Source organism: Perognathus longimembris, chromosome 15 (assembly GCF_023159225.1).
Source record: "Perognathus longimembris pacificus isolate PPM17 chromosome 15, ASM2315922v1, whole genome shotgun sequence".
In the NCBI taxonomy this organism is placed as follows: domain Eukaryota; kingdom Metazoa; phylum Chordata; class Mammalia; order Rodentia; family Heteromyidae; genus Perognathus; species Perognathus longimembris.
The window spans coordinates 3,924,984-3,947,879 of record NC_063175.1 but is presented as its reverse complement, the minus strand read 5'-3'; the positions used below and the strand labels follow the sequence as shown (position 1 = coordinate 3,947,879).

General features: G+C 46.2%; 1 protein-coding gene across 3 annotated transcripts; it reads right to left on the bottom strand.

Moving 5' to 3' along the window:
• Nucleotides 1-3,216: 3,216 nt before the first annotated feature.
• Tgif1 (TGFB induced factor homeobox 1) lies at nucleotides 3,217-10,822 on the bottom strand. Of its 3 annotated transcripts, XM_048363467.1 has the most exons (4): nucleotides 7,502-7,748; nucleotides 5,831-5,835; nucleotides 5,271-5,497; nucleotides 3,217-4,277 (listed from the first exon to the last, which is right to left on the bottom strand). In XM_048363467.1, the coding sequence occupies exons 3-4, from the start codon at nucleotides 5,451-5,453 to the stop codon at nucleotides 3,708-3,710; spliced, it is 753 nt and encodes a 250-aa protein (XP_048219424.1). In that variant the 5' UTR covers nucleotides 5,454-5,497; nucleotides 5,831-5,835; nucleotides 7,502-7,748; the 3' UTR covers nucleotides 3,217-3,707. The 3 variants fall into 3 exon arrangements, with proteins under 3 accessions (XP_048219424.1, XP_048219423.1, XP_048219425.1); XM_048363466.1 differs by lacking the exons at nucleotides 5,831-5,835; nucleotides 7,502-7,748 and adding an exon at nucleotides 10,439-10,822; XM_048363468.1 differs by lacking the exons at nucleotides 5,831-5,835; nucleotides 7,502-7,748 and adding an exon at nucleotides 8,701-8,974.
• Nucleotides 10,823-22,896: the final 12,074 nt, after the last annotated feature.

Here is a 22,896-nt window from a genome sequence, read left to right as displayed (position 1 = left end):
CAGAGATGAGCCACTGTGCCTGACTAACAGTACAATTCTTAAGGAAATTCTTCCAGAGAAAATGACCCTATACAACACTAGGATTTGCAAGAAGGAATGAAGAAGAGCACTAGAAATTGTACATATATACACATATATGTACAAATACTATGTTATATGTACTACACATATACCACATATGAATATTTTTCTCTTGTTTATAAAACACAAGTTTATGACAACAAAATAATGCAGATTGTATTGCTTGATTTATCATGCACATAGCTGTAACATATCTGAAAAACAGATTAGTGAAGCTAAACTGTTGTCAAATTTTGCATTTAATGTAAAGTTACATACAACAGATTGTAATATATTAGAAGTATGTTATAGTCACTGTAAAAATTTAATAGTTAATATAAAGAAAAAAACCCAGCCAGGCTCCTATCTGTAATTCTAATACTTGGGAGACTGACACAGAATTATCCCAAATTTAAGGCCAGCCTGGGCTACAGAGCAAGACCCTGTCTCAAAAACATAAGTAGGCCATATAGCTTAGAAGCCAACAGAAAAAAAATCTCTAATAAACATTCAACCATCACAAAAAAGGGGGAAAATAGTAAACTGAATTCAAACACATGAATAGACACATTATTTATAAAGTGACTAAACACAGAGAAAAAGGCAGATCATTAGAGCAGATAGCAAAGCAGAACTGAGGATATGTGATTTCTTTCAAACACAAAAACACAAGTAGGTTAAAAGTAAACAGAAGAGCAGGGCACCAGTGACTCAGGCCTGTAATCCTAGGTACTCAGGAGGCTGAGGTCTGAGGATTGCTGTTTTTTGAAGCCAGCCTGCACAGGAAAGTGAGGCTCTTATCTCCAACAAACAATACAAAGAAAGCCCAGCACCCAAGACTCGTGGGGGCGGGGGAGAGGGGCAGAGAGAGAGAGAGAGAGAGAGAGAGAGAGAGAGAGAGAGAGAGAGAGAGAGAGAGAGAGAGAGAAACACTATGGAGATAGCATAAAAACCATTTTTGTCTTTGATAAAGCATTTTTGTTTTCCTTTGAGATAGCATCTCACTATGTAACCCAGGCTGGCTTTGAACTTGCAGTCCTCCTACTTCAGCTTCCTGAGGACTGGAAGTAGATACATACTATCTCATTAGCACCTCTTATTAACTAGGATCTTATTCACTTTTTTTCTTAACTTTTGTGTTTCTTTTTTTTCTTTTATTGCTTGAGCCCCAAACCCTGGGATTTAAGACATTCAAGGGAGGTAAGCAGTTTATTCCATCTCTGGCCCTACTTTTGGGATGTTCCTCCCCGAGAGTATGGTTGATTAAGGCCATAATGTGGGAAGGCTGCCTCTACCTGTTGGTTTCCATGTGTACTACAATGGATTTATGGCTTCTAACCCAGCTATTAAAGCAATGATTCTGCTGGCTGTGAATGGCAAACAGCTACTCAGGAGGCTAAGATGTGAGGCTCCCAGTTTGAAGCCAGACCAGAAAGGAAAGTCTATGAGCTTCCAATTCTCAATTAACTACCAAAAAGCTGGAAGTAGATAAAGCTGTAGCTTACGTGGTACAGCTTGAGCAGAAAAAGTGAAGGGACAGAGACCAGTTCCTGAGTTGAAGCCCCAATCAAGGGGGGGGGGGGGGGTGGAGAGTAATGATTTAAAACTTTCTGTATCATTTGTAATAGTTGTTCTATAATTTTATGTGACACCACCCAGGCTGGTGTGACCTTCTCATAGTACCCACAAAATAGAAAACACCTTTCTGTTCATTTTCTCACCTCTTTTGATTAACATGGCAGTTTTTTTCCCTTTCAGTTTAAAATACCTTTTCCATTTCTTCTCTTTCTACAGTAGGTTTAAAAATTGTGCAAACTTGGGGCTGGGAATATGGCCTAGTGGCAAGAGAGCTCGCCTCATATACATGAAGCCCTGGGTTCAATTCTCCAGCACCACATATACAGAAAATGGCCAGAAGTGGCGCTGTGGCTCAAGTGGCAGAGTGCTAGCCTTGAGCAAAAAGAAGCCAGGGACAGTGCTTGGGCCCTGAGTCCAAGCCCCAGGACTGGCAAAAAAAAAAAAAAAAAAAAAAAAAAAATTGTGCAAACTTAATCCAGAGTTTTCTACATTCTTTAAACAATAAAGCTGTGGTGCTCCTTTAAATTCAAGATAGTTCACAGCTGGGACAGGGTTAGAAAGCACAACTCTAACCAGAGGCTTCAGTGAGCAGACTGCAAAGAATGGTTTTGTGACTTGTGACAGAAGAAAGGAATGCCATCAAGTCCCTCTGGCCATGGGCTTTGTAAGCCACTGTCTATCCCAACAAACTCCACTGGTACATCTGCCTTCCCCCCGTCCCCATAAAGTTACAACCTTGGAAAATATTCACTGAACCACTATCATACAGACAACCTGATTATTCCATCATCAGGATGAAATCACTTTCGATTTTTCTACAACTTAATGTTGCATTGGAATGCAAGGGCCTTAACTAGCTGTATCAATCAATAAAGGTCTTAAAGATCAACCTGGAAGTTAATTGCTACGAAGTTGCTTGTGGCTGAGCATGGTGGCTCACGCTTATAATCCTGATACTCAGGAGGCTGAGAACTGAGGATTCAAGGTTCAAAGCTAGCCTGGGTAACAAAGTCTGAGACTCTCATCTCCAACTAACCACCAGAAAAACAGAAGTGGCGCTGTGGCTCAAGTGGTAGAATGCTAGCCTTCAGCTGAGGAGCTCAGGGCCAGAGTTTAAGACCCATAACCAACCAAAAAAAAAAAAAAAAAAAAGCTGCTGGTAGTGTTCATCTCTGCACATATAGGCCTTAAGCAGTTGCTTCAAGAATTTTCATTATCACCACCAGGTTTGAAAATACCTAGGAAAGATCGTTAAGGACCAAGTGGCTAGCTTAATAACAGTGAAGTGATTCATTTCAACTTGCCATCTGGAGGGCCTGTTGTACCTCCTATGGAGAGTAAATATCACACATCCTGTTTATACATACTAGCTTCTTGTACACGGCATCTTTAAAGAGATGGTGGGGTACTCGTGTACCTCACACCTCATTCTACCCCCAACTTCCTGATGGGGGTGCTAGATTCCTACTTTATTTACATTTTTGTGGCAGTACTGGAAATGTAACCCAGGGTCTTACAGGTACAAATATTCCTAATCATTTTTAAATGCTCCCTTCAACAAAATACTCTGCATGACAATAACTTTTAAAGAAAATACTTTATTACACGTCATGAAAAAAGGCATCAATCAACTAGATTCATACTTGTTTGGAAAAAAAAACATTGAAAATTTATTAATTAAACAGTATGTGGACATCCTGTTCCACTCAGGAATGGAAAGATGCTATAGACTTTCTAAGTATTGCACAGTCTGAAAACACCAACAAAAAAGGGAGGAAATAAAAAAAAAATCACATGATATTGGGAAACAGCTCACATTATGAATAATCTACCAAGAAACATTTAAAAAAGAAAGAAAGAAAAAAACTTTTGTTTCTACAGTAGCTCTGAGTTTATATTCTTGGAATGACTGTATTCCATTGAAAACATCAGTAACAGGAAGCTTCATCTGAGCAATCCCATGTGCAAATAGTAGTAAAAAAATATATAAAATAATGCAATTCAACTCTTGCCATCTCCCCGGCAATCAGGACAACGTTTTGGAGAAGTGTTTTGCTTGCAAAAAGGGGTTAAGCTGCAAGCCTGGCCTGAAGCTCCATCTCCGCAGCCCGCTTGAGTGCAACATCCACTAGAAGCTGAAATCCACTAAAATCCTGGTTCAGGTCAGGCGGAGTAGGGGGGGGAGTGTTGAAAAGACCACTCTGTGTGTGTGTACTTTTACAAGCATCTTCTGGGTACACGAGTGAGGTGTCTGTGAAACTGCTGGCTGCTCTCTGCTGGAGATCTGTGTTGTGTCCCACACTGACGGGCTGGCAGAGAGACAGAGGCCCGTCTTTCAGTGCAGTCACCGTGGTATGGCAGATGACGGATGGACGAGCCAAGACGGGTCCCGGGGATGTGGGTTTTGGAGACAGTGGTCCCCCTACCACAGTTGGGTTGGGTCCGGCTGTGCAGGAATGAAATGGGCTTTCCTCTAGAGCTGGCATGAAGTTCTTGATGCCCATGGCAACCTCCACAGAGCTGGCTTCCGAAACTTTGGCCCCACGGCGAGAGATTGTGAACTGATTGGGATCTTTGCCATCCTTTCTCAGCATGTCTGGAAGGAGCCGGCGGCGGGCATTGATGAACCAGTTACACACCTGAAAGCAAAAGTATGCATGTGAACCTTCTCATTGTAAGACCTGATGGGCTTCAGTTCTCACTTTCAGAAGGCCTGGAAGGGTTTTCCTGGACTTAATTCCCATCGGACATTGGCAGCTCACACCTATAATCCTAGCTACTCAGGAAGCTAAGATCATGACATGAAGCCAGCCAGGGCAGAAAAGTCCCTGAGACGTTTATCTGAAAAAGAAAGCAGTAAAAAGCTGGAAGTGGAGCTACGGCTCAAGTGGCAAAATGCCAGCCTTGAGCACAAAAGCTAAGGAACCGTGCCAGGCCTTGAAGTTCGAGCCCCTGTACTGGCACATAAACAAAAAGAGTATAAATTCTCAAACACCTGAAAAGAATGACTTTAAGGGGAAAATATGTCTTTAACACTCCGCATTTTAACCTATTACCTATTGCCCCAGCATTTAGGTTAATCAACTACAGGAACACTTGTCCTGTATGAAAAGTGCCACACCTCCCAGTAACTGATTTTGTGCAGTTCAAATGACTGTGTCAACAGACATAACATGAATGACCTCATCGAGGTCTGTCCTTGTTTAAATATCAAACCAGTTTCCTGGGCAATAGAGTAAGGTTTAACCACCGCTTTTTTTTTTTTAATGTTGGTTACATAAAGGAAAGGCTCTTTTAGGCGTTAAAGGAAATGCTATCTGACAGATGACTGTCAAGTGTTGTGTCCTTTAAATAACCAGTTATTAGCTCCTAGCTTGATAAAGTTTACAAAGAAGAGATAGTTTTCTGTTTTTTGTCAGCAGATGGGGCTTAGTGACTGGACACACCAGAATGCTATCAAATGACTGTGAACAACATTGATGTACGCGCAGGTTGGGGGTGTAGTTCACTCAGTGAAAGAGCATGCGTACATTCTAGCATGTGCTGGCAAGCCCTAGATTATCCCCAGCATGCGAGGGGGTGGGTGGGGGGGGAGGAGATTTTGCATAAACCTTATGCTCCCTCCTCCTTACCTGGAGTGTGGATAGGTGAGTCTGCTGGGACAGTAATGCTTTTTCCTGCTCAGAAGGATAGGCATTGTACCGGTGCTCATACAGCCAGTCTCGGAGAATCTGAACGGACTCCCTGGGCAGGTTGCCCCGCCTTCTCCTCTTGCCTGAGCCAGTTGAGGAAGAGAGGTCCAGGGGGATGTCCATGCTGTCCTCATCCTCAGTCTCACTGCCAGATGCTGCAACAACACCTAGGAAAGGACAAAGGCCAGCTGTCACTTGCTCTCAACAGCAGGGCAGCTATCCCAAACCTCATTTATTCTTGACCACCTGATGTCACTGTGTTTTTTCAACTACTGAATACCATGCAAATGGCCAGGGTTTTGGGTGACCAATGGTAGAGTCCTGTAATGAGACTCTGAAGTCAGATTCTCAACCAATGGTCAGACATAGAGGTCAGCTTCTCACATTCCTTTCCCATGATGCTCTGGAAAGTCCTTGGCTGGAGATAAACCACCCTGAAATGAGTGAGTTGCCACCCATGTGAGACAAGGAGGTGCTGGGCACTTGAAAGGTCTACAAACCTTTTCTTTGAGGTCACTGACAACTAGGAATATCTATTGAGTATCCTATGTTTTAAAATTTTTTTCTTCCTCCTTCCATAGGAGATTTGAACAAGATTATGTTTCTTCACTGAAACAAGGAAGGAACAAATGGCACATTTTAATAACTCCCAGTGAAATATTTTACATTTCCTGCTAATTCCTTGGTCATTTCTTATTCTAATTGCTTACTTTCACTAAGCAACACTAACTACAACCACTGCACTTTTCAGTTGTTCTACACTACTTTAGTAAAAAGTTAAAAGATGCACTACTACTGAATAAAGATTAAGACTCACTAAATTTCAACTAACAATTTCATAGGAATACAGAGTACTACTTATCCAAAGCAGAGTTCAGTCTTAAATTCTTACATGACAAAGAGTACTGAATATGCAAATACCCAAAGGAAGCTCTCGGTGTGGAAAATACTTTAATCCTGCCACAAATCTTAAGAATTCCCAAGTCACAAAAGATTTAAATCAGATTAAGTTCAATGAAAATTCAGACCAGTTTGACCCACAGACATTTATTTATTTATTTATTTATTTTGGCCAGTCCCGGGGCTTGAACTCAGGGCCAGCACTCTATCACTTGAGCCACAGTGCCACTTCTTGCCTTTCCTTTATATGTGGTGCTGAGGAATCGAACCCAGGGCTTCACATATACGAGGCAAGCACTCTACCTAACTAGGCCATATTCCTAATATTCCTAGCCCCTATTTAAATGTTTGTGAACTTAAATTCTTTTTTTAAAATTAAATTTTATTGACAAGGTGATGTAGAGGGGGTACAGATATATAAGGTAATGAGTACATTTCTTGTCTTATTTGTTACACCCTCCCCCATTTTTCTTTCCCTTCCCTAGTTCAGATAAGCATATATACAATATCCAGTGTGCCAAAATCATATACAGTGACCACAGGGGGTACGCCAAAGGAAATTAATTCTTCTTTGAAGGCAGTCTAGAATGTATAAAATTGTCAGAACACCAGCATTTCTTCTTTATTAGGAGAAAAAAGTAAAGGTATACATTTTTTACTTCATATACATTGTTTTTGCCCAGTACTGTTGATTTGGGTTGAAAAATGAGTCAGTCTTGGAGCCTGTTTATTCCATTTGACTAACTTTACTTGGTGACACACTTTTTAGTTTGGACTACAGGGGGCAGAGGCGCTGAGGATGTTCCAACAGGAAGGGCAACCCTCCAAAGACAAAGTAAAGCAAGTTCTAACAAAAGAGGTGAATGGTTTTGCAAATTCACTGTAGCTCAAGGCATAATAAACTGCCATAAACAAGCCACACAAAAAGCTAGTGCTTCCTCCCCGCCCCCCAGAAGATTTAAACTTTTAAAAAAGAAAAAAAAAACCAACAGAAAACAAAAAGAGCAAAGTAAAACTGAAACTTGTTTTCACTGCTCTAATGGAAAAACTTTTCAAAACCCACATTGACATCTGGATGAAGAATTATTAATTTTAAAAGAAAGCCCATTAAATTATCAACTAGTTCCGGTTTCACACTTGCCTGGACAGCAAAAGAAATTTCACTTTAAATGTGTCACAAGTTCACTGAATAACGAAAGCAGACTTGAATCAAAGCAACTGGATTAAACTCCAACTTCCCAAAGGCCATTATTCCCACCCTCTCCCCACACCTTTTCTCAAAATCCACAAGTGTGGAAATTTGCTCCTTCACCAGTTAAATTTTCACTTGAGTTTGAAGCAAAAAAAAAAAAAAAAAAAAAAAAAAAGAACAAAAGCCCGGCTTAGTTTGGGAAGCTTGGGTCTTTCAGAAGAAGTTAGTGACACAAAACAGGTTTCAGTTAAACAACACCAAGATTCAGGGCGATCTTAATCAGTTCATTTAAAAAATTAAAAAAAAGAACAAAACTTCTGGACACTTCACAAATGCTTCCACTCTTCCCCCGAGCTGCAGGAAGCGGAAGTGGGGACTCGGGTGTCCGTGGGTCGCGGCTGATCGCCACTGCAGCTGGAAGCACGTTTGCTGCTGTCAGGACTGTTTTCACCCCCCTCCCCCCCCCCCCACCCCCGGGTGGCTCAGCCTGGAAACACAAAGACTCGTCCTCGTTACTCATTTCCTACTGTAACAGAGCTTGAAAACTTTCCCGGTTACGACTTGTTTCCAAACGTCCAGCTTTGCTCACACTCTAGAATTCGAAAAAAATCAAGAGCTCGGGGGCGGGAGAAGGAAAGATCAAAGGGAAAGCTCAGGGGGAAGCCAGCCTAGCCGAGCACATTTCCTGCGTGGACTCTCCGCGCTGGGGAGCAACGGGACCCGAACCACGCGAGTACTCAGCTTGCAATGCACACGGCCGGCCCCGGCCCCTCCAAAGCAAGAATTCAACTTTTTTTGGGGGGGAGGGGGGCACAGTCCCACTTTCTAAGAGCCCCGCGGTGAGGGCACACACGGCCCGAGCGAAGCCCCTCGAGTCGCAAGTGTCTTTGTTTTAAGGAAACTTTTAAAGAGCTCCAGACTTCGCCCAGACAGACAATAGGCGGGACCGACTTCTCCTGCCCGGGCGACTCGCCACCCTCCCACGGCCTCCCCGCTAGTCCGGCGAGGCCGGGCGGCGGAGGCTCACCCGGGGAGTAGCCCCGAGGAGGACGGCAAGCTGCTTTTGTCCAGCCACAAGTTCAACCCCAACTTGCAGTCAGCGCGCGTACGGCTCGCAGTTGGCACGAGGGAGGAACCCCAAGTGGGCTGTGAAGCAACCCCACACTCTCCGGGGCCGGCACCCGGTCCCAGGCCATGTGCCGGGGAACCTAAAAAGGGAAAGGAACCCTGACCTCCACCACCCCCGCCGCCCCGAAAAGTTTCCCCTCCGCGTTTCACCTTTCATTGTTTCCACGAGTCGGCGCAGGTCGCGGGACCCCGGTGTGCCCGAAAGTGGGGGACACGGAAAGCAGGTTCCTGCTTGGCCTTCGAGTGGAGGAGGGGGCGTGGGGGGGGGGATACTCAAGAGGGTGGGGGATGGGGAAGCCAGGGGCTTCGGGGGGCGGTACCCGAGTGGGGGAGGGGAAAGGGGTTCCGGAGGGGAGTGATCAGACGCCCTGCCAGAGTAGGAACAATAGGGGTTCCCTTCCCCCGCCGAAGCCCAGCCTTCCACCCGTTCCTCAAAACCAGAAACCCCAGTTTTGCCGGAGAATGGATGCCGTGGGCTGTACACGTGTGGCCCCCGGAGAGTGAGGGACTTTGCACAGGGGTCCCCGGCGTGCCTAGCGTGGTCCCTCGCGGTGGGACACCCCGGGACGCCTCTCCCGGGCCCTGGGCAGGGGTCTCCCCGGGGTTTTCACGCGCTGCCCCACTCTTACCCTTGTTTGGTGTTGTTTTTTTTGGGGGGGGGTAGGAAAGTCCTGCGCTTTTCAGGGTCCCGCACAGAATCCCAAGAGCTCTAAGTTAAAATCCAGAGAAAGGGACCCCAGACGCTATAAGGCTGTGCCCCCCGCCCCCCCGCAGCCGGGCCGGATTGGGAACGGCGAGTCGCGGTCCGAGTCTGAAAGAATGCAGTCACAAACTCGAGGAAGCTTCTGGGCATGCGCAGCCGCGTCCCCCTCCTGCTCCTCCTCCTCCTCCCCCCCCCCCGCCCCCGCCCCCGCCAGCTTTCCGGAGCGATTAACTTCTGTTTTGAACCACTCGACATAAATCACAACAGAAAAGCCAACTCCATCCACGACCGAACACTCGCGGGACCTCCCAGCCAGGGACTCAAAAGTTAACTTCAAAAGGGACTTCACAGTCTTTGACCTTTCAAGGTTCCTTCCTCCCTCCTATTTTGTTTTTTCAACCAGACCGACGGCAAGTTTTAGTTGTAAAGCTTCCAGAACGCTCCGTGGAAACAATGACAGCTTGGCTCTCGGCAATTACAACGGAGCCTGCTTGTCACACTCGGACGCGTTCGGACTGCACACCGCTCTCAGTTGTCGGCTCAGAGCCCCAACGCCTCATCTTGCCCGAAATCCATAGTGGGAAAACTTTTGGGAGGCTGAGGATTTTATTTTTTTTTAAGTCTAGATGTCCCCAAATTGAGTACCTCCCAGGGCGAAGTGGGGGGTCGGGGACCACATTCCTTTAATTGTGGAAAACCCCACATTCTGAAAGAGTACTGGGGCCCCACGGAGAATGGGGGCCCAGGAACCAAACTTTCAGACAAAGCTGGGCGGCAGAGAGTCCCCCCCCCCGCCTAAAAAGTGAGGTGCGGGGCACCCCAGACGCCGGCTCTGCACCCCCCGCCCCAGAGACAGAGCTAGAAGCCACGCGGCTCGGCTGAGCATGGGGTGTCGGCGGAGACAATGAAACTTGGAGGCGCACAAACAAGGCGCTGAGCATGTTTCTTGACAACGTGCCAGCAGCGTGGAGAGGCTGTCTCCCCACAACAGCCCCTCGTGTTGTGTCTAGAAGGAAAACAGCAACTGCCATTCCAGACCCAGCTCCAACAAAGGGAACGGCCAACCGCTCCCACACCAGAGCCTCTGGGCGGAAAAGTACACCAAGTCACTCTCGCCTGGCGCCCCGCGGGGCCGGCACGTTGTTCCCCAGACTCGGGCCCCGGGTGCGCGCAAGCCGGCCTTACCTTTCTTGCTTTTCATTCTGGAACTCCCCTCCCAGATCGCGGCGATCCTGGGGTCTCGAGGGGCCAGGAGTGAGGCCACAGGGGGACCAGCGATCGTGCTCCTTCACCGCCGACTTTCCCGTAACTTGGAGGACGTGCTCCAGCCGTAATTGCTAAACCGGGCGCTCGGATCCCAGGCGCCTGCTCCCGGGGCGGAATTCAAGTGACACTTAGGCTTCCTCCGGTCGGGATCTTCTGGCAGCCGGCCGGGGGCTCTCCCACGCCCAACTCGCTCCCCTCCCCACTCCGCTCCTTTGTTCCTCGCTCCTGAACGGTGCACCTCGGCGCTGTCAGAGTGAGAGGCGAGGAGGGAAGGTACAGGAGGTCCTGCCTCCGCCCCCAGCCGCCCGCCCCGTCCCCCCGCCCGCCTCGCGGTTCCTCCGCCCCTCCCCCGCACCTTTCTGCCCGGGTGAACCGGACCGATTACCGCGACCGCTAGGACCCCGGTCCTTCGCGGGGGTGGCCGAGGGCAAAAACACGATCCTTCCTGTCTGCGGCGCGCGCACCGCCCGCATCCCTCTCCCGGCGGCCGAGACACCGGCCCGGGCGTTCCAGGTTTCTCCTTTGGGCCTTTCTTCCCCGGGCTGGCGAGAGTGCGTTTGGTTGGGAAATTGCAACAGATGGGGGGGGGGGGGGGCGTATCCTTCTCCCCTCCCCCACCCCAGGGGAGGAAAAAGCTCCCCTTTTTGTTTTTTGACAGCTGCCCTAAAGGCCACAGACTCTACCGTTGCCGCAGAAGACAGCCGCTTCTGACTCAAGGGGCGGGGCAGAGAGGAAAAGTATTCGGGACAGGAACCAACTTCTCCCAGAATGTGCGGCTGCCATTGACACACGGGCGCGGCGCGGCGCACCCTTCTCCCCGCACTCCAACCTGGGCTGTCTGTGTGTGTGTGTGTGTGTGTGTGTGTGTGTGTGTGTGTGTGTGTGTGTGTAAGCCAGAAGACGTCTTGCCCAGGCGAATGTCTGTCGTCCCCCCCCCCCCCCCCCGCGGCTAAAGCTGCGAGTTCCGGATTGGATTGCAAAGCAGTTTCGAAATCTAACACGTTGCGAAGAGACACTTGTCATACTCACATGCTCTTTAAACTGTCCCGGCCCGGAGACAACCGGGGCGCGCGCCCGCCCCCCGCGACCCGGCCAGAACCCTCCACACACACCCCTGGCCCCAGCAGCTGTCGGCTTTATAGGGAAGGGGCGACCATGCCGCGACAGCTCATCCGTTTCGGTAAACAGAGTCTACTTTTAGGACTTAAACCCGCTGGGGGACCCTTTCCTCCCTTCTGTGTTTCAAACAGAAACTAGCCATTAAGTAAACACATGACCCCGTTGGTCTATTTCGGTTGAGGGTTTGGAGGACTCCAGCAGTTGTTCCTGGATGCAATTCCCCCTTAAAAAAAAAAAAAAATCAGGGGCTGGGAATATGGCCCAGTGGCAAGAGTGCTCGCCTCACATACATGAAGCCCAGCACCACATATATAGAAAATGGCCAGAAGTGGCGCTGTGGCTCAAGTGGTAGTGTGCTAGCCTTGAGCAAAAAGAAGCCAGGGACAGTGCTCAGGCCCTGAGTCCAAGGCCCAGGACTGGCAAAAAAAAAAAAAAAAAAAAAAAAAAAAATCAGATGCTGCTTGGTTAGATTTCCAAACTCCTCCAGGTCTAGTTTTTTAATGGCCACTTTTGTATGTTGTTTGCAAGTAAAGCAAATGAATTTGTCAAAGAGGAGAGAGAAAGGAGCAAAGGGAGAAGGAGGAAGGAGAGAGGAAGAAAGAAAAAGAGAAAGGAAGGAAGGAAGGAAGGAAGGAAGGAAGGAAGGAAGAAAGTCCACAAAAGAAAGAAAGAAAGAAAGAAAGAAAGAAAGAAAGAAAGAAAGAAAGAAAGAAAGAAAGTAAGTTAGTTGTCCACAAGCCCAGTTGGGACGCCAGCCCCGTGCCCACCTCCAGTTTCGGCTCTGGGTTGGTTTTTAGGAACCTTGATGGGGACCCCGGCAGAGGAAAACTCCGTGGAAATAAATTGAAGCCCGAGGACGGCTGGCTAGACTTCGGAGCCTCTGTTTTAGCTGAAAATGAAAGCCAGCCTAGCCGGCTTTCCCTTCCCCGAGACCCCCCCCCCCCCCGCTCCGGGGAGCACGCTAAGGCCAGGGCTGTAGGAAAAGCATGGGTGGTTTTTCCAGTTACAGGACTTAAAAGTGAATCAACAACGGGAAAAGCGTCACAGTGAAGCAGGCTGTAACCTCCTGACCCCCCCGCCTCGATGATTGGCTGACTGTTCGGCACCGCGGAGAACACCCAGCTGAAACAGCCCAAGGGGAGGTGCGAGAACCGGGTCCGGGGGACGACCCGCCAGCTGGGGAGACGCACCCCGAAGCGCGGTTCCTTCCCGGGCCTGGCTGCGGCTGAATCAGCCGCTGCGCCCGGGTGCGGGGCAGATGTGGCGCCCGTTAGAGGGCCGCCTTGCTCTTTCATTTGAAGGGTTGTTTGTGGCCGGGATTGGTGGCTCACATCCGCTGGGAGCCAGGAGGCGAGGGCGGAGACTCCGGGGAAGGAGGAGCCTGGGGCGGGCGCCGCTCGGACCCCACGGGCTGAGTGGCGGCGGCTCGGTCCTCCACCAGGCGGTCGCGGCGGGCTGCTTTGTTTGCTAACTTCCCAGGTGTCCCGGGCGGCCCCCCCCCCGGCGGCGGGAGCCGCGGCCCGGTGCGCGCTGTGGGGCGGCGGGCCGCCCCTGCCCCGGGACGCCGCAGTTTCCTTCTTCCTGGTCCTCAGCCCTGGCCACGCGGTGGTTCTCATTAGGTACACAAAGGTGGCTTTTCTTTCCCCCGCCACGACCTTGGCTAATGAGTGCGATTCCCGCGCAACCGAGATGCCCGCGAGTTTACAGCTGGAAAACTTTGCTGGACGAGGAGGAAGGGTAGAGAGAATTAAAAGGCCTCTTTCAGATTGGAAGGACTGTGGAGTCTTAAACTCCCCTTGGCCTGAGGTCAGACTTGTATAAAGCCCATCGTGTGTGTGTGTGTGTGTGTGTGTGTGTGTGTGTGTACTGAGGAACTCAGAGCTTGGTCTCCACCCCTTTATTTTTCATTCATGGCTGGCACACTTTGGTGATTAATTGGAGAGAAGAGTCTCCTGGACTTTCCTGCCTTGGATGGCTTTTCTGCCCAGGCGATCCTCAGATCTGAGCCTCTAGCTGGGATTACAGGCGTGAGCCACTGCCACCAACCTTAGAAGGGTTTTTGAAGCTGGTGGATGCTCCAGAGAAACTCCTGCCCCCCACGAGTCCCACCTCAACCCTAAGACTAGCTGCCAAACTTGAAGTTTTAGGTTGTTGATGCATTCTGAGAAGAAAATGCCTGAGAGGTCTTTACAACTTGAAAAACACTCGGAAAGAGGAACCCCTGCATAATGCCTGCAGCTGCTTAGGGTATTTTTTTGTTTGCTTTTCTCAAGGTGGAAAAACAAGTGTAAGGGATCTGGCCCTCCCACTCCCTAAATGTCTTAGGGACACTGCTTCAAACTCCTTCAGTAACTTTCAAAGATTCCTTCCAGTGCTAAAAGAAAAATTGTCTATTATCTCTGTCTATATCTATCTGGACTCAGGTTTGTCACCCATAAATTGCCTAACTCACATGCATATTAACTGAATGAATGCTAACTGAATTGGGAACTTGCCTGGGTAAAATTGAGACGTTGCCTGTTTATGGCTGGCTGTTGATAAAAATTTTCACCACTGTGCACTCTCCAGCTCTCTCTCTCACAGTTCCATTCTATGTCTTATCTTCTGAAGCCGCCTCCAGGCCAAGCGAAGAAATAAATAGACATTTTTTAAAGTTCCTTTTCACAGCCTGCAAACCTTTTCAAGACTAAAATAAAATAAAACCCCTTAAGTTAGGCACCAGTGTATCTCACCCAGTAATCCTAGCTACTTAGGAAGCTGAAATCTGAGAATAAAGGCTTGAAGCCAGCCTAGACAGGAAACTGACAGAGACTCTTATGTCCAGTTAATTATCAAAAGGGTGATGGTGGAGCCGTGGCTCAAGTGGTGGAGTGGGAGCCTTGAGCAGAAAAAGCTCATGGACAGAGCAGTCTAGGCCTTGAGTTCAAGCTCCAACAAGTAGTATAAAACAAAACACATTTGGCAGAAAAGGGGGGGGGGAAGCCAGACAAATGTTAATAATAAATTTGTCAAATTGTTGGCGGCAGCATTTATTTCACTCATCTACTCACTCGACAATAGATTAGAATGGTTTCTGTGAGGAGCAGTGCTAGCATAGGTGGGTGGGGGGTGGGGTGGGGATTTCTCTTGTTTCTAGTGTCAGGGAAGGCAGATTTTTTTTTTTAAACCTGTGCATACTGCTGGGCTCTGTGCCCTGTACACAGGATTTGCAATCAAGTCCTCATATTTCAAGGTCAGAGGGGCTCTGGATTGCTGAAAAAGCTGACCTAATCTAGTCACCGACCTGGGGCTAAATTATGACCATCTTGCAGTGATTTCATCCACTCAGTGGGGTAATTCGTCTCTTCCCTGCATAAATAATGCAAATCATGTCACTACCTTTGTTTTGAGGACTTTGCTTTTAGTCTGCACTTCCTCTCCCACCCCTCCCTTTTCCTTAGTTCCGTGGGTTTGAGAGTCTGGGCGACAGAACCAAAAGTGATTCTTTGAACCCAGTCTATACTTCCCTTATTATCAGCATTTCGTATCTACATTGTACTTAAAGTTTATGAAACCCTTACTTAAATAATCTCATTTAATACTCAAACTAGTTGAGTAAGTTATTTTTGTTTTCCTGCAAGTCAAGATAATAATCCTAATATGATATAGCGAAACAGCAAGTATTGACATAAATTGCTTGGCTCTAAGTCAAACTGTCTAGGAAATTCTGCTCTTAATGGAAGGTGAGATGGAGAACAAGGCAGAAAAAGACAGGAGATCACATCAGGGACCCCAAGGACACAAGAGCGCATACACACTGCAGGGATTGTTCTCTGAATTTTACATCAGTTTTACAAGAGATTTTCTTGGAACCTGTCGGCTTTGTGTGCCTGTGTGCCTTTCCTCCCCCCCCCCCTCCTATTGCCATATTCAGTCTACTTTACCACTCAACTATGCCCCCAGTCTGTCTTTATGTATTTATTCATTAGTACCAGTGATAGGCCTTGAACTCAAGGCCTGGGTGCTGTCCCTTGGCTTTTCTTGTGCAAGGCTCTCCCACTTGTGCCCCTGGATTTCCCGCCCTGGCTAGCTTCCATCCTCGATCTTCAGCTCTCAGCCTCCTGAGTAGTCAGGGGTCCAGGCAAGCACCATGGAATCCAGTTTTGATCTCAACCACAGGCTCTTGGCTTCCATATTTTAATTGAAGGGGGAACAAGAGGCTTCTCAAAGATCCAAGTCAGAAAGAAGGACTATCTGGACGTAGGCAAAGCTTCTAGTTGCCCCACTGTCCATACTGACATTTGTACACAGCACAAATGGAATGGCATTTTCATCCTTGTCTGGATGGTTCCCTTAACCCTTGTGGAATTTCTGACAGTTTCTTATTTGTAACGGCGTAGCCTGAATGTCACCTTCTCAGAGGAGTCTTCTCTGACAATCTCACCTAAACCAGGTTATATCCACTGCCACTCTCTAGCTCACCAATTCTCCAGTACAATCCTATTGTACTTGAGCTGGCTAGTGCAACACCCTGCAGGCTGTCCCGTGCTTCTGTAGAATGATTAGTAGTTCCTGGGTTCTACCTGGTTTATGCCAGTTGCCTTTCTCACTCCCAAATTGGGACAAGCACAAATGTCTCCAGACATTGCCAGGTGTCCCATGGTGGGGTAGAAATCAGTCCAGAAAGATCGACCCTAATTGAGGACCACAGATCTTTGTTTTTATTTGGTTGTTGTTTGTAACAGTGCATTTTAAGATTATTTTACTTATTTGTCTGTTAACTTGATTTTCTTTTATTTGGATTTTCTGCTAAAATCTGTGACCATTATTAAATCTATATCCTAATGAGCCTTGTGTCTAACACATCATAGGTGCCCAATAAATATTTATTACACGAATGAAAACATAATCATATTTTGTATACAGAAACTTCTTGTTCTATCTCATGTACTCTCAAAGCTTCAGACATTTCATGGTTATTCTCTTTTTCTTTTGTCTTCTGTTTGCTGGGGATTAACCCTAGAGCCTAGTGCATGCAAGGCAATAATCTACCATCTTAGTCCCAGTTTATTCTTATACTAGCTTAAAAATTCATCTGACAAAGAACAGAAAAGAATGAACTAACATTATAAATGCAGAGGCACTGAGTCTTGATTTTTCCTCAAATGTTTTTTGCAATAAGTACATATTTATGCAGTAAAAACAAGATTGGGGTGATAATTCATCTGTTGTTTTTTTATTTTTATTTTAACTAATGCCTTTCTCTCTAGCAAAGGGTTAATCTTTTCACATGTTTCCATTTATCTCCTTCCTTTCTGTCCAGAGCGGTAGAGGGGCCATTTATAATAGCAATAAAAGAATGAAATACAGAGGAATAAAATTAACAAGATGTATAAGCAAGTTTTATAAAGAAAACTTTAAAGTCCTACAGGGGGACATAAAAGAAGACTTCGTAAAGGAAAAGAACCTCCTAGCATGTTCTATATGCAAGCCATGTGAAGATGTTTAGTTTCCCCACACCAATCTTCAAAAAGTCATTTCAGTTGAAATAATACCAGGCTTTGCTTTGCCTTGCCTTCCTTTCTCTTTCCTTTTTTTTTCTTCTATTTTGTTTTCCTTTATAGTTGACAAAGCAATGATACAATCATAGTAACTAAATGTCTTAACAATAGCCAAGAAGAGTCCTTTGAAATATGTAAGTTTTTTGTTTTGTTTTGGTGGGATAGTACAGGAGCTTAAACTCTGGACCTCATACCCTTCTTTGCACCCTCCACCCCCAACCTGGAGTTCTACCACTTGAGCCACACCTCTAGCTTTTTGCTGGTTAAGTGGAGATAGTGTCTCTTAGGCTTTTCTTCTTGGGCTGATTTTGAACTGTATTTCTTAGATCTTCATTTTCTGAGTAGCTAAAATTGTAAGTGTGAGCCACCAGCACCTGACTTACATATGTTTTGAAGCTTATAACTAAATGCAGCTGGGCTACTGTGGCTCACTCCTGTAATCCTAGCTACTCAGGAGGCAGAGATCAAAGGATTGCAGTTCAAAGCCAGCCTGGGCAAGAAAGTCTGTGAGACTTTCATCTCCAAATAACACCAGAAAACCAGAAGTGGTAGCCTTGAGCTGAAGAGCTGGGACCACACCCAGGCCCAGAGTTCTAGCCCTATCACTGACAAAACAAAAAACAAATGCAAAGTTTTGTGCTGGAAAATACAGAAAGAAGGAACAAAGAAAAATGGAGCAAATCAGAAAACATATGGAGATTTAGATTTTTAACACATGTTTGTTTATGATATCAGTATGAACTGAGTTGAGACAAATGATAAACTTTAGTTAAAAATAAAGCAAGGCTGATTGTTCCAGTTGTTCAGGTTGCTAAGGCAGGGCAGAAGAGTATCTTTTTTTCTGAGGAGTTCAAGGTCACCTTGGGCAATCTTGTCTAATAATTAAAGAAATATAGAGATGGATCTAGTCTATATTAGAAACAAAATTCATCTGTCTCAAAAATGAAATAGAAAAGTAATTTAAAATGTGCTTGTGTGTATTCTGGCTTCAAAGGAGAGGGTGTGACAATTTTGCCTCCTAGGTGACATTTGACAAAGTTGTGGGACTTTGGTTGATCACATCTGCAGATGAGGGGATGCTCCTGTAAATGGTGTTGAGAGACCAGGGATACTGTTCTGCCATTCAACACACACGGGATAATCCCAATGCCAGAAACCCTCTAGTCCCAAGCTTCAGTACCAAGATTATGAAGCCTTGGTTTGAACATAGGTGTTATGGTTTGTGCATGGAATATGTTTCCCAGAGGCTCATATTTTGAGTGTTTGGTTCCCCCCACTCCTCCCCACACCTCAAGCCAGTGGTGCTAGTTTGAGCTATTTTGAGAAGTTCTGGAAGCTTTAGGAGTGGAACTTAGCTGGATTCTCTGGTTCCCTTCTCTATCCCTGCTTCCAGTTCACCATGAGGCTGGCAGCCTCTTTCACAGGACCTACTGCCATGTTGCTCTGCCTTACCACAGGCCCATAGTCAACAGAGCCAATCACCATGGACTGAGCCCAGGATCATGGACAGAGACAAAACCAATGCTTTTTTCTTCAAGTTATTCCTGTCAGGTATTTTGGTCACAGCAAATATGTCAAGCACAAAATTGTAATGGGGTCCCCCCAAGAGAGGGGACCACAAATGTAATGGGGTCCGATGGAGGGGAATCCCCCATCCCTCCAAGAGTCCACCACTCAGACAGTCTCAAGTGAAAAGATGGATTTATTGGGGAAGTAAAAAGTATACTGACCAGCCAGGGTCACGGCCCACACTCGGGAGCGGGGACCTCAACCGTAAAAAGCAGGCTGGCCAGCCAGGGCCGCAGCACAGACTCGGAGCTGGGACCGTGTGTGGGCGGGCTCGGGGTCGGGTTATAAAGGCAAATACCATATGGTGAAGCCTGCCACACACAGGTGGCCAATGAGGTTACAACACTTACAGAGCATGCCAGGTCACAGGCAGGTGGCCAATGGAGTTACAGTCTGCCTCATAGTAACTGTTTGGACCAACCTATCATTTTAGTTAGAGCACGGATTTGACGGGGCTCACATGATGAAGGCAGATACTCATGGGAGGGCACAGGTTTAACCTTGAGCTTTCCACTACTCAGGTGGTCAAGCAGTTTACACAATCTTATCACAGTGAAGGGGACTTCCCTGGATAGGGTAGGGGAGATCGTAGTGAAGATGGAGTCGACTTCTGCTCTCTTTAACTAATCGGAGATGGAGTCAGTCTGACACCCCTCAACAGCCACTGATGGCGCTGGCCAGAGCTGACCTCCATATTACAAAAACATCAAACACAAGAAGCATAAACAACCATATGAGGCCCAGTATCAGTAGTTTATGCCTATAATCCTAGCTACTTAAGAGGCTAATATCTGAGAATCAAAGTTCAAAGCCAGCCTAGGGAGGAAAGTCTCTGAGACTTTTATCTCCAATTAATTACAAAAATGCTAGAAGTGGAAATGTGGTTCAAGTGGCAGAGTGACGGCCTTGAGTAAAAAAGCTTAGGGACAGTGCCCAGGCCCTGAGTTTAAGCTCAAGAACTGGCACAAACTAACAAACAAATATGATTTTGGACTAGAGTAGGCCTTGAAAAATCAGAAATGAGGAGATATCCACTACAAACTGGGTATAAGACCAGTTGACTGAATTTGTTTACTTGTTTGGTAGTACTGGAATTGGAACTCAGGACCCCATTCTTGCTCAAGTAGGTGCTCTATCACTGAAAAGCTCATGCAAATCAGAGAAGAGACTCTAGTTATTGAAAAGTTGGACATAGTTCATTGTTAGTAGTTTATCACAAATGTAAATCCAAGTGACTAAAAAACATGGAAAAACAAATAAACTTATAACAATGAAGTAAATCAGGTTGTGCTGATATGGGAAGATTCATAATGCAATCAGTAGTCACTTAATAAGGGAGATAGCATATTAAGAAATGAGTTGTTGCATAATTTCTTTATTGTGTGAATGTCATAGAAATGTCTATTTAAAGTAAGGCAACTATGATATCTGTAAACCATAAAAATCTCATGAGACCACCATTATAAATACAGTCCACTGTTTTTTGTTTTTGTTTTTCAGTCAGTCCTAGAGCTTGAACTCAGGGCCTGGGGCTCTGTCCCTGAGCTCTTTTTGCTCAATGCTAGAACTCTACTGCTTTGAGTCACAGTGCCACTTCCAGTTTTCTGGTGGTTAATTAGAGATAAGAGCCTCATGAACTTTCCTGCCTGGGCTGGCTTTGAAATGCAATCCTCAGGTCACAGCCTCCTGAATAGCTAGGATTAGAGGCATGTGCTACCAGCTTCTGGCATTCCACTTTGGATTGAAACCCCATTGTGCAGGGAAAAAAAAAAAAACTCTGTAGTATCTTTTTTCCAGTGGCTCTCTTCTCTTTGGGGGTCAGGTGAGATTCTAGAAGACAAGTGCCCAATCTTAGGTTGGTCCTAGAACCTATGTTTTTAATGACTAATAGTCTATTGTATTATGGATATAATTTACTTAGCAGTATCCAATTATTGAACACTAAGCTTTAGTGCCTGCAAGAGATTTTTGCAAATTCTCCATTAAAACCTAAGCAGGAAACCCGGTGCCAGTGGCTCTCACCAGTAACCCTAGATACTCAAGCATCTGACATCTGAGGACTGCAGTTCAAAGTCAGCCCAGGCCAGAAAGTCCATGTGAACCTTATCTCCAACTCACCACCCAAATCTGGAAGTAGAGATGTGGCTCAGGTAGTAGAGCCTTGAGTCCAAATGGCAGCCAAGTCAAGTGTAGCCTTGATCACAAAAGCACAGAACGGCATCCAGGCTTTGCGTTCAAGCACCAGAACTGGAACAACAACAACAAAAACCCCAAAGAAAAACAAAGAAACAAAAAACCTGAGTAGGAATTTCACTGGAACACAAAAGGATTTGAAGCTTTTCATTCTTACTATAGACCTAGACCCACTGATATTAGTCATAAGCAAGTGTGAATAACCCTTAGTACCTCTCAGGGAGGAATTCTTCATTGTCTTTTATAAGAAATAAGAACAATGGCTGTCAAATCACTTGCCAAATGTAAGTGGATTTACATAACCAAATCAGCCAATTAAAAATATTAATCCAGGGGGCTGGAAATATGGCCTAGTGGCAAGAGTGCTTTGTATACATGAAGCCTTGGGTTCAATTCCCCAGCACCACATACATAGAAAACAGAAGTGGTGCTGTGGCTCAAGTGGTAGAGTGCTGGCCTTGAGCAAAAAGAAGTCAGGGACAGTGCTCAGGCACTGAGTCCAAGGCCCAGGACTGGCCCCAACCAAAAAATTTAATCCAGATGCAGATGATTTTTATAGATTTTGGCCAAGCATAAAAATGTGTGAAAAACATGATGGAAATGCTGTAAATGGGTGAAATCATTTTTAAGTAAAGGTTTTCTAGTCTAATGTCAAACTCACAAATGGGAACATTCTCTAAACTGTTTATCAGGCTATCAGAAGGAAGATGTCACACAGAAGCCAAAACAAGGGCTGGGAATATGGCCTAGTGGCAAGAGTGCTTGCCTTGTATACATGAAGCCCGGGGTTTGATTCCCCAGCACCACATATATAGAAAATGGCCAGAAGTGGTGCTGTGGCTCAAGTGGCAGAGTGCTATCCTTGAGCAAAAAGAAGCCAGGGACAATGCTCAGGCCCTGAGTCCAAGGCCCAGGACTGGCAAAAAAAGAAAAAAAGAAACCAAAACAACTCTTTCATATTGCCTTAAAAGAAAGAAAAGCTAGCCAGGTTGTCAGTGGCTCACGTCTGTAATCTTAGTTACTTAGGAGGCTGAGATCTAAAGATTGGGGTTCAAAGTCAATTCAGGCAGAAAAGTCCGTGAGACTCCATCTCCAAAACGTCCAGCAAGGACAGCAAGGGGCTGGGAATATGGCCTAGTGGTAAAGTGCTTTCCTGGTATACATGAAGCCCTGGATTTGATTCCTCAGCACCACTTATATAGAAAAGGCCAGAAGTGGCACTGTGGCTCAAGTGGCAGAATACTAGTCTTGAGCAAAAAGAAGCCAGGAACAGTGCTCAGGCCCTGAGTTCAAGCCCCAGGACTGGAAAAAAAAATAGTTCAGCAAAAAGCCAGACTGGAGGCATAGCTTAAGTGGTAGTGCATCAGTCAAGCAAGCAAATGTAGCAAGATCAGGAGGCTCAAAGTACAAACTTCAATACCATCACAAAAAGAAAAAAGAAGGAAGACAGACAGAAAGGAATAAAGAAGGGGAAAAAAGAGAGAAGACAGAGAAGAAAAAAAAGGAAGGAAAGAAAGGAAAAAGAAGGAAGAAAGAAGAAAAAGAAAGGAAGGAGGGAAAAAAGGTAAAAGAAGAAGAAAGAAGAAAAAGAAAGAGAGGAAGGAAGGAGGGAAAAAAGTTTCTTTACTTTCAAGCTACTTTGATAAACTCTGTTTATTGTAGTTCTGGGCCTCGCATTTTGGTAGGCCCTGTCTACTAAGCTGTACCTCTAGTCATAACCAAACTTACTTTTAGAAATTGTAATAGGGAGGTCAGATCTGGCCAGTGCCATCTTTAACTGTGGAGGGACTTCAGGTTGACTCCAGCTCAGATAAGAGCAGAAGCCAACTCCATCTTCACTAAGCCCTCCCCCACACTATCCAGGGAACCTCCCCTTTATTATGATAAGTTATGTAAATTGACCACTGAGGCCTGGGAGCTTCAAGGGAACCTGTGCCCTCCTATGAGTAGGAGAAT